General features: G+C 37.1%; 1 protein-coding gene across 1 annotated transcript; it reads left to right on the forward strand.

Annotated features, from left to right (window-relative positions):
- The first annotated feature begins 9,660 nt into the window (after positions 1-9,660).
- LOC129725988 (actin, indirect flight muscle-like) lies at positions 9,661-12,737 on the forward strand. The gene is made up of 3 exons (XM_055682498.1): positions 9,661-9,774; positions 11,128-12,083; positions 12,153-12,737. Exons 2-3 carry the CDS (start codon positions 11,159-11,161, stop codon positions 12,356-12,358), a joined length of 1,131 nt encoding a protein of 376 aa, XP_055538473.1. The 5' UTR covers positions 9,661-9,774; positions 11,128-11,158; the 3' UTR covers positions 12,359-12,737.
- Positions 12,738-13,604: the final 867 nt, after the last annotated feature.

The raw sequence follows: 13,604 nt of genomic DNA on the forward strand, positions 1-13,604 counted from the left end.
GAAAAAACATTCAAACAAGAATATTACATTATGGGTCACAATAATACTTAACGCGTCTGGAGCAGTCGCCGCACTGCGATTATTTTATTTCTTTTTTGGCATAAATAATTTACTTGGAATGAAATAAAATCAAGATATAGGGAAAAATCCAGCAGTGAACAAAATTTTGCATATGCGAATTCAAATTCATATGTACCTATCCCGGAAAAAAACCTAGCATAAAATTCACAACAAACACATTCAATGTTCAATTTCTCAAACGATGAGTCAAAATGACGTGGGATTGTTTTTATCAGATGCGTTGAAAATTATATAATTGGGTTTTGACAGGTTTAAAAAGTTAAACCTGCTCCAACAAAATAAAATCAGTAAGTAACTCTCTGAATCTTTTTTTGAGTTTAATTTAGTTCATTGTAAAACATCGAATTGGTGATAATCAACTGCTTTTTTTCCAGAATCTACCTAAACATCGACAGTAAAACATACAATTGGGTTGTTTAGCTATATCAGTTTTTTTATGTCATCTGAAAGAGCTGCATTTTCTAAGCAAAACGTGATTTCCAAAAATTTTCTATCGTTGTCCTTCAATTTTTAAATCACGAATTAAAACAGCTCGAAATCGCTACAATGACAGTTCGCCCATATAGGGAAAGGGGTGATAAAATGGCCACCCTAAGCCATTTCCCAATTTTCTCCACAGTTTAACACTACAACTATGAGTCGATAGCGCTCATTAACTGAGCCACTAATGGTTAATACAAAAAATAAGAAGAAGCATAGTATTTTCCGTAGTTTTCGTGAGCATTTTCGAAAGCAGTTTTTTGGGGGTAAAATGGATACGTGTGGGTAAAATGAACATATGGAGGTGGTAATTTAATAACATTAATTATCTCTTCACAGATAGTAAAATGTTGTTGTGATACACTTATGCATTCACCAACAGTTCAATTTTCACCGTTTGTCGTAGAATTAATAACAATATCATAACATTATCCGCAAGAAACTGAGAAATGGCGGAAGCTTTTTTTACGGACATTCCGCATTCAAAGGTACGTTTAGCCGCGGTCATCTGTTCATTGGCCCGAGTTCACCTTTGCGTTTTTCTGATATAAACACGAAGCATCTAGATTTTTCAATGGAAATTAACACATTTTTTCCCCTATCACCATGTGCTGTCCATTTTACCCGCACATATATACTATTGAAAATACCTAAATATATCAAGAAAATCATTTAAACAATTACTAACCTTTGATGATTTCTGCTGGTTAGTAGCCTGAGTACAGATATTTGCAGAAAAATCGTTATAAAATACTGTTTTACACTAGAAAAAACCTTATTTTTTGTAGGCCAAAAATAACATCACCACCACGAATGTACACGTGTTTTTTGTTTTTGTTTATTATTTTGACTGTCGCATACTTTGTCTCAAACAACTTCTAGTGCCTCTAAGATAAGGTGCCAAAGAAGTTTGTACTATTTTTCAACGTAATAGTCGAGATTTAAACGGGTATCCATTTTACCACCCCTGTTCATTTTAACACTACAAATAAAAATTGAAAAAAAAAATTAAAAATTTTAAAATATCACGTTTTGCTTAAAAAATTACACTCTTTTACCTGATACAGGCAAACTTCGATAAAAGGTAAATTTCGATTTTCAAGTTGTACTTTATATCGAATTGTACCTTATATCGAATCATGAAACATTTTTAACAATAAGGCTTCAAATACTTCATTTTGTTGTCATTCGTCTACGTATAGTTTATTTTGGAAATAGAATCCAACTATAAGTGTTAATCATCTTGTTTTAAGTGCAATTTGAAACACATAGTATTTTTGGCTTTTTAGGAGACCTTTAGCCGCGTGTGATAATTTATTTCCAAAAAGTATGTCATCTAGAAAAACAGAAAGAAATCAAGTCGTTACGTTATTATCACTAATTATTATTATACTGCTTCTTCTTCTCGTTGTTATTTATTTTTTGGTCCGATGTATAAGAACCATGAATATCTGCTTACGAGTTGACAACTTTTTCAATAACTTCCTCGTCCTTCAGGATTTCGGAATCTGCATTTTCTTCATTGCATGTAAATGATCGTTTGAACTTACTTTTTTTTTACACTTAAGGGTGGCCTCAAGTTGCACTTCGCACACTGGTTTAAAATTTTTGTTTATCTTAAGGGGAAACTTTTGATGCAAATAGATTTTTGATTAATCTGCCTAAAGGTGCAATGAAATTATTTTTTTTAATTACTTATCAAATCAAAGTTAAGTCTTTAGCAAGGTAGGTAAAATTATGCAGAAAAATTTTGCTGAAGACGCTTTGATTCTATCTCTTGAACATAGACCACATACAGGTAGTTTTATACACACATTCTTAAAATGCTTGAAAATCAAAAAATACCAATCAATTTTTTTGGGTGTGATTTCAGAGGCCTATCATATTCTGAACATTTTTACATATTTGAGAAATACATCATTCTGCCGAACATACCTTAAGCATATTCCCAAGTTTTTCATAGGTTTTATGATGTTTTTGGTACAGAATGCACATTTTTAAACATTTCTAGCAATTCGAGTTCTAATAAAATTTTGTCTTTTAAAATTTCAAACAAATTCTCCAGGGATCAAACTTTAAGTTAATTTTTTTTTATCAGCTCCTCCGTTCCCATCCATGTTAAACCACGCTATATCATTTTTTTCATCAACATTAAATTTTTCGGACTGGTTTTCAAACTTCCGCTAAGTTTGAAGTATTTTATGGACACTCCCGAAATGATCAATAGTAACCAGAGACGTTGACAAGATAACCATTATATTGTTTATAGAAGTTCCCATACCAATTTCAGAGTTATTTGTAACATAATAAAAATATGTACCTTATATCGAGGTAAAATGTACCTTATATCGAGTGACGCTATATCGAAGGTACTTTATAACGAGGGTACCTTATATCGAAGTTCGCCTGTATATAGAAATAAAAAATCCGTGAGTAGCTAAACAACCCAATTAAATGAATCATAACACACGAAGCACGTATCACATTCTACAGTAGTGTTGGCCAAAACATCGGCCAATTTATAACCCTAACCATGAGAAAAATGTCACACTTAAGGTGAAGATGGACAGAATGATGAGAAGAATAATTTTGAATCAATGCCCAAAACCAATCAGCTCAGTAATCTGCATGGCGAAGATGCTCGCTCACTACTAATGAAATCATTAGCAGTATTTACGAAAAAATGGTCGAAAACGTTCCGCAGAGTAACTGCTAGCAGAGCTTAATCTTCACTAAGAATTTGAAACTGGCCCGAACACTGGCGGCCGCAGGGCTTGTCTGCGATAAAATTAGCCTCTCCGATCAAATGTTTTCCTCTGTAAGTATTTGTCCGGCCGTTGACAAACTGGCACGAAAATGCGATCTCGAGATAAAAATCCTAGTCGCGTATGAGAGAAATGGTGCTGGCGTAGCGATCGTAAGGTGTCCCGTCTCTTTTCACCGCGCGAAACCCTATCAGCTGTTTTGTTGCAAACCAATTATGGTTAAGTAACCGGTTTGTTCATTCATAAAATGAACTGTCACAGAGCCTGTAGCGGTTTAGTTTTTACCCAAAACAGGTTGCAGGTTTGTTGCCTTAAAAAATGATTTGTATTTGAATATGAAATAAAAAATGGCTATCATAAATATGAATTTTAACTCATGATGTACAGTTATATTCTGTTATGGTGAGTTGATGGATATTTAGTTTGAAATATTATTAGAACAGCGATGTTTTGATACGCGATGTCATAACAATGTTGTTTTTTCCGCGCTGGTAGACTGGTGAAAACCGATTCATTAGGTGGCAAATTCTTTTTGTGAGTTTCTTCCTGTTTTTTCATAATTTTTAGATGCATCAAATTTGTTCTAATCGGCGTGTGATAATAATTCACACTAATTAAATATCAATAACACATTCGTGCTCACGGGTTTGTTTTTTTTTTTAATCCAGCAGGTATAAGTTAAAAGTTCTTCTAGTGAAATATGACAGCACGTCAATAATCTAAAATCATAAAGATAGGAAATCGAAAGCATCAAAAAAGGATTTTCAAGAATTTGATTTCGATTTGTTCTATTATTCCATTACACGTGGCGCATATTTATTAGCTTCGTTTAAAGTACTAAGTTGTGCAACCATTGTCGAGTGCATGTACCGATCAAGCGTGTCAAATATAAACAACAGCTACTTTTGCCACCAAATTCATTGAGATCGTCGTGCTTAATTCACTCTGCATAGCATAAATGTGTCCCATCATTATCGATGGCAAGTAGTCAACTAATCAGAATATTTATAACACCAACTCTCCCCAGCTAATCACCTTTCTGGCCTATTAATTCGGTGAAACTGATTAATGTTGCGTGGCGGTGTGCGACCCGGGTGTGAGTTTAACGCTATCCAATCTAGCGAGCAACTGGCCGATGAATATAATATTTAACAGAAATATGGCACTTGCGGCGGCATTGGATTAACATGGTTTCGGCTGACATTTTATATGGCACATTTATTTCCTCTCTGGATGGGGTCGTTTACTAACGACACGAGAATGTGTAAACATTCTCGCAAACAAGATGCGCTAGATTTATTATGTTATTTGGAGTATTTCCAAAGATCACGGCTGGAAAGAATTTTATTAACTCTCAAATAGTATTACAAGCAACCGACGACATTATGCATAGAACAACTTTCGGGATTAAATTCAGTGCATGCATTTTGATGTACTGGGAAGTCTCGCTAGTGATCTTCTGGCAATGCGCGAAGTGAAACTGCGTTGAACTTCAACTGCTCAGTTCAGTACAACCAACGAAATTCACCGCAACCACTAGCTCGTACACCGCTGGTGGCTACATCTAATGTTTGATATTTTTAGCTAGCCATTCTGACGTTGACGATCACTGGGCGATAGATAGTGCGATCTACTTGTTCGCGATGATTTCGGTCGATGCGGCGGTGGACTGGGGTTTCGTTTTGATTGCGGTTGACATGCTATAGACCTTGCCATATAAGGTGATGTGCCTAAGAAGGGACGCACAGTTTGCAAAAAAAAAAAAAAAAAAAAACACGAGTACAATCCATGATACAATGTTTGAATTTTGGCGTCATGCTAAAAATAGCTGGCAAACTTTTACCGCAGTCCATAATACTTTGAAGCAATGCAATCGGTGGTTGTTGGGTGCATAGAATAGCGCAATGAATCGCACTTTTTTCTCTGTATTTGTTTTGACAACATAGCTTAATAAAAATTGGAATGTTGGCTTATCGATATTGGATATTAATTTAGAAAAACACCAAACAATACGTCTGTTGAATAGATGTGATTCTGATACAACAGAATGCAATCATCAGCATTTCCCATTCGAAGCTAAAAACTACCTCTGCAAAACAATTTCCTAATAGAGGTTTTCTGAATTGAAAGCAAAAATACATTCAAAGACTCTCTAATAAAGGAAAAAAAAAACACTGCAGACTTTCCTAGAAATTTATAACTGTCAGTAATAGATGCATCTATAGTTAAATTATTAAGAAATAGCTTGTACAGCAAACATTAACTTGGTCAATATAGATCAGAAAGAAGTTGGCTCAATTTTCAAAAGCAATACAAAACCCAGTTAGTACCGTGAGGTAATTGAAATCACATTAGCAGTTGTAAGCAGTGCAATTTATAAGGGTTTTTTCGGCGATTCTGAGCTCAATTTGGGATCATTTTTTATTTTGGCCTTTTCTTGCCTTTAAACAGGTTTTTTAGCCATTCTGAGCTCAAGTTCTATTTTGACCTTTTTTGGCCTTCAGAAGGGTTTTCCGGCCATTTTGAGCTTAATTTGGGATCATTTGATATTTTGGCCTTTTGTGGACTTTTGAAGGGGTTTTTAGCCATTCTGAGCTCAAGTTGGGATCATTTTCTAATGTGGCCTTTTTTGGCCTTCAGAAGGGGTTTTCGACCATTTTGAGTTTAATTTGGGATCATTCGATATTTTGGCCTTTTGTGGACTTTAGAAGGGTTTTTTGGAAATTCTGAGCTCAATTTGGTATCATTTTATATTCTGGCCTATTCTGGCTTAAAGAAGGGGTTTTTAGCCATTCTGAGCTCAATTTGGGATCATTTTATATTATGGCCTTTTCAGCCTTTAAGAAGGGTATTTTGGCCATTCTGAGCTCAATTTGGGACCATTTTCTATGTTGGCCTCTCCTAGCCTTTAGAAAGGTATTTTAGCCATTCTGAGCTCAAGGTACGATCATTTTCTATTCTGGCTTTCAGAAGGGTTTTTTTTTGACATTCTGAGCTCAATTTGGGACCATTTTCTATTATGGCCTTTTCTAGCCTTTAGAAAGGTTTTTTAGCCATTCTGAGCTCAAGTTACGATCATTTTCTATTTTTGTCTATTCTGGCTTTCAGAAGGGGTTTTCGGCCATTTTGAGCTCAATTTTGGATCATTTCCTATTTTGGCCTTTTGTGGTCATTAGAAGGGTTTTTTTTTTGACATTCTGAGCTCAATTTGGTATCATTTTATATTTGGCCTTTTCTTGCCTGTAGTAGAGTGTTTTGGCCATTCTGAGCTCAATATGGTATCATTTTATATTCTAGCCTTTTCTGGCTTTTAGAAGGGTTATTCGACCATTTTTAGCTTAATATGGGAACATTTTCTGTTTTGGCCTTTTTTGCCTTTAGGAAAGTTTTTTGGCCATTCTGAGCTTAATATGGGATCATTTTCTATTTTGGCTTATTCTGGCTTTTAGAAGGGTTTTTCGGTCATTCGGAGCTTAATTTGGGATCATATTCTATTTTGGTCTTTTCTGGCCTATAGAAGGCGTTTTCGGCCATTCTGAGCTTAATTTGGGATCATTTTCTTTGTTGGCCTTTTCTGGCCATATAGCTATTCTGATCTTAATTTGGAATCATTTTCCATTTTGGCCTTTTCTGACCTTCAGGAGGGTTTTTCAGCCATTTTGAGCTTAATTTGGGATAATTTTCTGATTTGGCCTTTTCTTGCCTTTAGAAGGGGTTTTCGGCCTTTCTGAGCTTAATTTGGGATCATTTTTCATTTTGGCCTTTCTGACCTTCAGAAGGGTTTTTCGGCCATTTCGAGCCTAATTTGGTATCATTCTCTATTTTGGCCTTTTCTGGCTTTTAGAACGGATTTTTGGCCTTTTTAAGCTTAATTTCCGAGTTGAGGGGTGTTTTGGCCATTCTGAGCTTAATTTGGGATTATTTTCTATTTTGGCCTTTTCTGGCTTTAAGAAGGGTTTTCCGGCCATTCGGAGCCTAATTTGGGATCATTTTTTATTTTGGCCTTTGAAAGAAGTTTTCATCCATTTCGAGCTTAATTTGGGATCATTTTCTATTTTGGTCTTTTCTGGCCTTCAGAAGGGGTTTTCGGCCATTATGAGCTTGATTAGGGATCATTTTCTTCTCTGACCTTTTCTTGTTTTTAGAGCGGGTTTTCAGTCATTCTGCGCTCAATTTGGGATTTCTTTTCATTTTAGTTTTTTATAGGCTTTAGAAGGGTTTTTCGACCATTCTTAGTTAATCATTTTCTATTATGGCCTTATCTTGCCTTTAGAAGGGTTTTTGGCCATTCTGAGCTCAATTTGAGAATGTTTTCTATTTTGGCCTTTTCTGTCCATTAGAAGGTTTGTTTAGCCATTCTGAGCTCAATTTGGGATCATTTTCTATTCTAGCTTTCAGCGGGGTTTTCGGTCATTCTGAGCTTAATTAGGGATCACTTTCTTTTTTCGCTCGTTCTGGCCTTCAGAAGGGCTTTTTGTTGGTTCTAAGCCTAAGTTGGGATCAATATCTATTTTGGCTTTTTCTGGCCTTTAGAAAGGCTTTTCGACGATGCTAAGCTTAATTTGAGACTATTTTCTATTGTTTTTTTTTATTTGAATTTAGAATGGTTTTTCGGCAATTCTGAGCTTAATATGGGGTCTTTTTCTATGTTGGTCTTTACTGGCCTTAAGAAGGGTTCTTTGGAGATTGTGAGCTTAATTTGGGATCATTTTCTATTTTGGCCTTTCAAAGCCTTTAGCAGAGCTTTGCGGCTATCCTGAGCTTAATTTGGGATCATTTTCCTTTTCTGCTTTTGTTGATCTTTAGAAGGGGTTTTCGGCAATTCTGAGCTTAATTCTGAATCATTTTCTCTTTTGGCCTTTTCTGGGCTTTAGGAGAGCTTTTTGACCATTCTGAACCAAATTTGGGATCATTTTCTATTATGGACTTTTCTGGCCTCTAGAAGGGCTTTTCGGCGATTCTGAGCTTAATTTGGGATAATTCTTTATTTTGGCCTTTCCTAACCTTTAGAAGGGCTTTCTGGCGATTCTGAGCTTAGTTTGAGATGATTTTCTGGCTTTTTCAGGCCTTTATAAGGGCTCTTCGGCATTTCTGAGCTTAATTTGGGATCATTTTCAAGCCCTTGAAAGGGCTCGAAAATGATCCCAAATTTTTCTAGCCCTTAGAAGGGCTTTTCGGCGATTCTGAGCTAAATGTGGGATCATTTTCTAGTTTACATTTTTCCGGCCTTCAGAAGGGGTTCCGGGCAGTCTTAGCTCAGTTTCGAATCCTTTTCTGCTTTGTTTTTTTCCAGCCTCTAGAAGGGGGTTTCGGCTATTCTGAGCTTAATTTGGGATCATACCCTATTTTAGCTTTTTCTGGCTTTTAGAAAGGCTTTTTGGCTATTCTGAGCTCAATTCGGAATCATATTCTATTCCTGCTTTTTAAGTATTGGCTGCAATTGTTTTATAATATTAATTACGATAAACTCCGGACGCACATTAGAAGTGATGATAGTGAAACTTTTCCGCCTAAAAACTGCTTGAACTTTCAAATAAGCGTAAAATACGTGTAAACTTTGGAGTAAGTTTAAAAACAGCTTCCCTTGAAAAACTTCCTTGTGGTTTTTGTTAGATACATTTCAAAAAACTAGAGAGCAAAGTTCAAATATTTAGATAAAACCAGTCTGCCAGGAATTTTATTTAAGGCGCTTGGCCGGCACTCCTTATAAACGATCTGAAAAATAAAACCATTAAACCAATGCGTAGAAGCCGACTTCAATGGAAAACCGCGAAATAGAATGGAGTAATCTTCGAAATTCTTTAAGAAAGTCGTAAAATTCCGAAATCTGTGTGAATTATAAAATTTTGTTTAAAACATGCAACAGAAAATTCATATTCTACATTCATACATTTTTATTCAATTTTGTGCATTGATCGTGAAATCTTATACAAAATTCGAATCGGTAGCTCACATTATTTGTTTAATCAAATACAGATTTGAAATGGATAAATCTTTTCAATATTTGATGCCATAGCATCTTGTTTTATAGACTATCAATGCTACTGTTGGTTGTTGTTTTGGTGCTTCAACTCACACACATCGTATCACTAGGAACATGGATACAACATCGAATGCAAATTCGCAGAATTTTTATCGAGGACGCAATGGCATCGTACCAATTGAAGTCAAATTTAGACATCGGAACCCGATCGGTAGGTACAAAAAAAAAACAAACTCGCACTCGATACTTTTGTCGATCCCGAGTGCATCGATCCATCTAGGGAGACAACGGAAAATCGATTGACTATCGACGAGCTGCCGGGGTATAAAACCGGCTACATCTCGACGCACTGCCAACCATTCGCAGCCAAAATTTTGACGCTCGCCGGTGTGTGATTGCTAGTGTGATAAGCAAGGTATTCGGTGAACTGTGAAACGCAGTTAGTGCTTCTCGATTCCGAAAAAGGTCGGTTAACGGCTAACAGCCAAGCGCCAAGATGTGCCGTCTACGTCCCGTCGATGTGGTGTCCAAGTGTCGGATATCCAGCTGTGGTGACCTCGTGAACTGTGCCGTCCAGTCTGTTGGTGAAATGTGTCCAACCCTTGTGAACGTCTATTCGTGTAGAACCCGTGTGTTGTCTATAAAATAAAAGATGATGAAAGGTTTTATGTAAGTTCAAATGTACCAGTGTAATCTGTTATAAAGAGTTCAGAAGTTGTTCAGAACATATAACTAGTGCTCGACATCGGATCGGGTAGCGTCCGGAAAGGAACCAAATGCAAATGGATGCTTCCCGTAAACGGAAGAGATATATTGATCACGTTTTATCATCAACCAATTCGAAAAAATATAGTATGAGAACAAAACCAACATTAAAACAAGAAAATTGATAAAAAATATGAAATTAAAGAAAAATGTCGAACTTGGTGTTTAAAGTAACCACAAAAAGGTTTTATCAACAATTTGGAAAAAATCTGATTTGGACAAAACTTCCACTAATTAACGATGAACGGAAACTTTGAAATAAAATCTGAGAAGCAATGTCTGGGATGAATCTGACAACTGTATTGCGAATTTGAAGTGCATATTGAGATGAAGAGCTCAAATAAAAACTGTTATTGCTAAAAATCATAAATGCTAGTGCAGAAGAAATTTTTTCAAACTTTTCGATGATCATATTTGATGATCATGAATCCATTTACTAACTGGTTTTAAAATATACGATTTAGAAGATACAATTTTTTTAAAACAGGGGATGTTCCAAAGTAATGATATTCAGAAAAATTGAACGAGAAACGGTTATAAAATCCAAGAACCCATCGTACCATTCTGTACGGTAAAAAGTGCTTATGTAACACTTGCCCTGTGTGCTACTTGTTACCTTTAGCTCCTGCGATTTGAGGAAACTTTATGTGAACTAGAAAAAATGATGCTGCAAAATTGTCCTGATATATTTCGACACCCAAGGATCAAGATTTTATCATCGATTCATTCACCAAAATATCGTTTTCCAACAGTTGTCAGATTCAACCCAACTCAACATGGATTTTGTAGGTCGATTCGATTTTTAACCGGAACCCGACCTTAAATTTTCGTTCCGAATTTGCTAAAAAACCTTTATTAAATATTTTGTGCAATAAAACTATTAGGAGAATTTTTTTAAATCTCTGTTATCTGTTGAATGTACGTAAAGAGAACACACAGAAAATGTTATGGAGAATTGATGAAACTTGTTTCTTTGTTCCATGAATATATGTTTCGTACATGTTAAACACTCGGCTCAATGATAACTTGTATGACAATCTTTCCTTCGCACAGGTCCACCAGAGCCACATAAAGCAGCGCCAAAATGTGTGACGATGATGCAGGAGCATTAGTCATCGACAATGGATCCGGTATGTGCAAGGCGGGCTTCGCTGGTGATGATGCCCCGCGAGCTGTCTTTCCGTCGATTGTTGGCCGCCCGCGTCACCAGGGCGTGATGGTCGGTATGGGTCAAAAGGACGCGTACGTCGGTGATGAGGCCCAATCGAAGCGAGGTATTCTGACACTGAAGTATCCTATAGAACATGGTATCATCACGAACTGGGACGACATGGAGAAGGTGTGGCATCATACCTTCTACAATGAGTTACGTGTGGCGCCGGAAGAACATCCAGTTCTGTTGACGGAAGCCCCATTGAACCCGAAGTCCAATCGTGAGAAGATGACTCAGATCATGTTCGAAACGTTTGCTTCTCCGGCTGCTTATGTCGCCATCCAAGCCGTTCTGTCACTGTACGCCTCCGGTCGTACTACCGGTGTGGTTCTTGATTCCGGAGATGGCGTTTCCCATACCGTCCCAATCTATGAAGGTTATGCCCTGCCACATGCCATCCTCCGTATGGACTTGGCCGGTCGTGATCTGACTGACTACCTGATGAAGATCCTGACTGAACGTGGTTACTCTTTCACCACCACAGCTGAGCGTGAAATCGTTCGCGATATCAAGGAAAAGCTGTGCTACGTCGCCCTGGACTTTGAGCAGGAAATGCAAGCTGCCGCTGCAACCTCATCTTCCGAAAAATCCTATGAACTTCCCGACGGTCAGGTCATCACCATTGGAAACGAACGTTTCCGTGCCCCAGAAGCATTGTTCCAGCCTTCATTCCTGGGAATGGAAGCAACTGGTGTACACGAGACTGTCTACAATTCCATCATGCGTTGTGATGTGGACATCCGTAAGGACTTGTACGCTAACAGTGTCTTGTCTGGAGGTACCACCATGTATCCAGGTAAATCGATCATCAACACAAACCAAGGAACTAGTTTTTCATGATTCCATTCTCCCTATATTTTATCAGGTATTGCTGATCGTATGCAGAAGGAAATCACCGCCCTCGCTCCGTCAACCATCAAGATCAAGATTATCGCTCCCCCAGAACGTAAATACTCCGTCTGGATCGGTGGATCTATTCTGGCCTCGCTGTCCACCTTCCAGACCATGTGGATCTCGAAGCAGGAATACGACGAGGGTGGCCCAGGAATCGTCCATCGCAAGTGCTTCTAAATGAGCAAACATCAAAGAAAAGATCAACTCAACAGCATCAGCCAAACGCACGAATGGATTCATCACCACCCATCAGTTTGTACGTTATCCAATGTAACTGCCATCTTGCAACACCTTAGACCAATCGATTGCTTTTCCATTTGCCTATTGCCAAACTTTGGGCAGGGCTACCTAAGAAGTGGACTCGTTTTAATTCCAGAGGAAGAACATTATGCAGGAAATTTTTCTCGTTCATAAGCATCAAATATCTCCGTGTTTTTACTTATCTAGTGTTAGAGCAATTCCCGCATGAAGGCCTGTACTTAGCACCACATTGTAGTACATCTATTTTTACGTTCAACTTATTTTCAGTAATAAAAATGAAGGAAAATAAACTCAAGCTTGCGTTTCGAGTAGCGGTTGGTGTTGCTGTTCAGGTTTTTTTTTGGGTTTTCCTTTGTATTTTTCTATCAATGAAGCGGCTATATATACTTGTCGTGCTCGATTTCGTAGATGGTATCGTAAGTTACGACATTATTGTGAAAGCTGAAAATTATTTTTTAGTCGATTGCATAATATCCTCGATGACAAGTTTAGGCATGTGTAGATAGAAACAATTCTTAAATTGGTCAGATTGTTTTTCGCGTATAAATATGACTGCTGCTTCACAGACTACAAGCAAACAGACATAACCCTTTGAACAAATTTTCAATGAAATCGTCATTCGGATGACACCAGTGCTTCACGTTAGTAACATTAGCACCATCTGCAGCCGTCTTCACGCTGCGTCTTGTATTTAGGGATATCATCTAATCGTAGATTGAAATCAGGACACCTTTTTTCGGCACAAATTTGACCTAAATTATTTTTATTTTTCGAAGTATTGATACTTAAAATCGTGGTATGTGATTTGCACTTCTAAATACATTCCAATACTTGTTTATTTATTTATATAACATGTTCTTCGGATGATCCAATATCATAATGCAACTTTGAATTTGTTTGCATTCGTAAATATTCAAAAAATTGAAAATAAAATCTTCAAAATTAAACCTATCAGATGTTTAACGGTATCATCAACAGGGTGAATTCTCTTGTCTGATTGTCTTCGACTGATGTAGAACTAAAGAAAAAATCGCTGTGAGCATTATGTAGCCAGCTATCCAAAATTAACTGAATTATGCAGTTATATCCAGATGGTTGGCAAATGTTTGCATACGGGTAACTTGAGACCCTAATGTGGTCATTCAGCTCTGTCCAGCAACTC

This window comes from Wyeomyia smithii, chromosome 2, assembly GCF_029784165.1.
Source record: "Wyeomyia smithii strain HCP4-BCI-WySm-NY-G18 chromosome 2, ASM2978416v1, whole genome shotgun sequence".
NCBI classification, from domain to species: domain Eukaryota; kingdom Metazoa; phylum Arthropoda; class Insecta; order Diptera; family Culicidae; genus Wyeomyia; species Wyeomyia smithii.

What these genes read in the sequence shown, in the direction of transcription:
- LOC129725988 (XM_055682498.1), top strand. Translation starts at nt 11,159, where the DNA reads ATGTGTGACGATGATGCAGGAGCATTAGTCATCGACAATGGATCCGGT. An exon ending in AGGTACCACCATGTATCCAG is followed by an intron (nt 12,084 to 12,152) that starts GTAAATCGATCA and finishes ATATTTTATCAG; the next exon opens with GTATTGCTGATCGTATGCAG.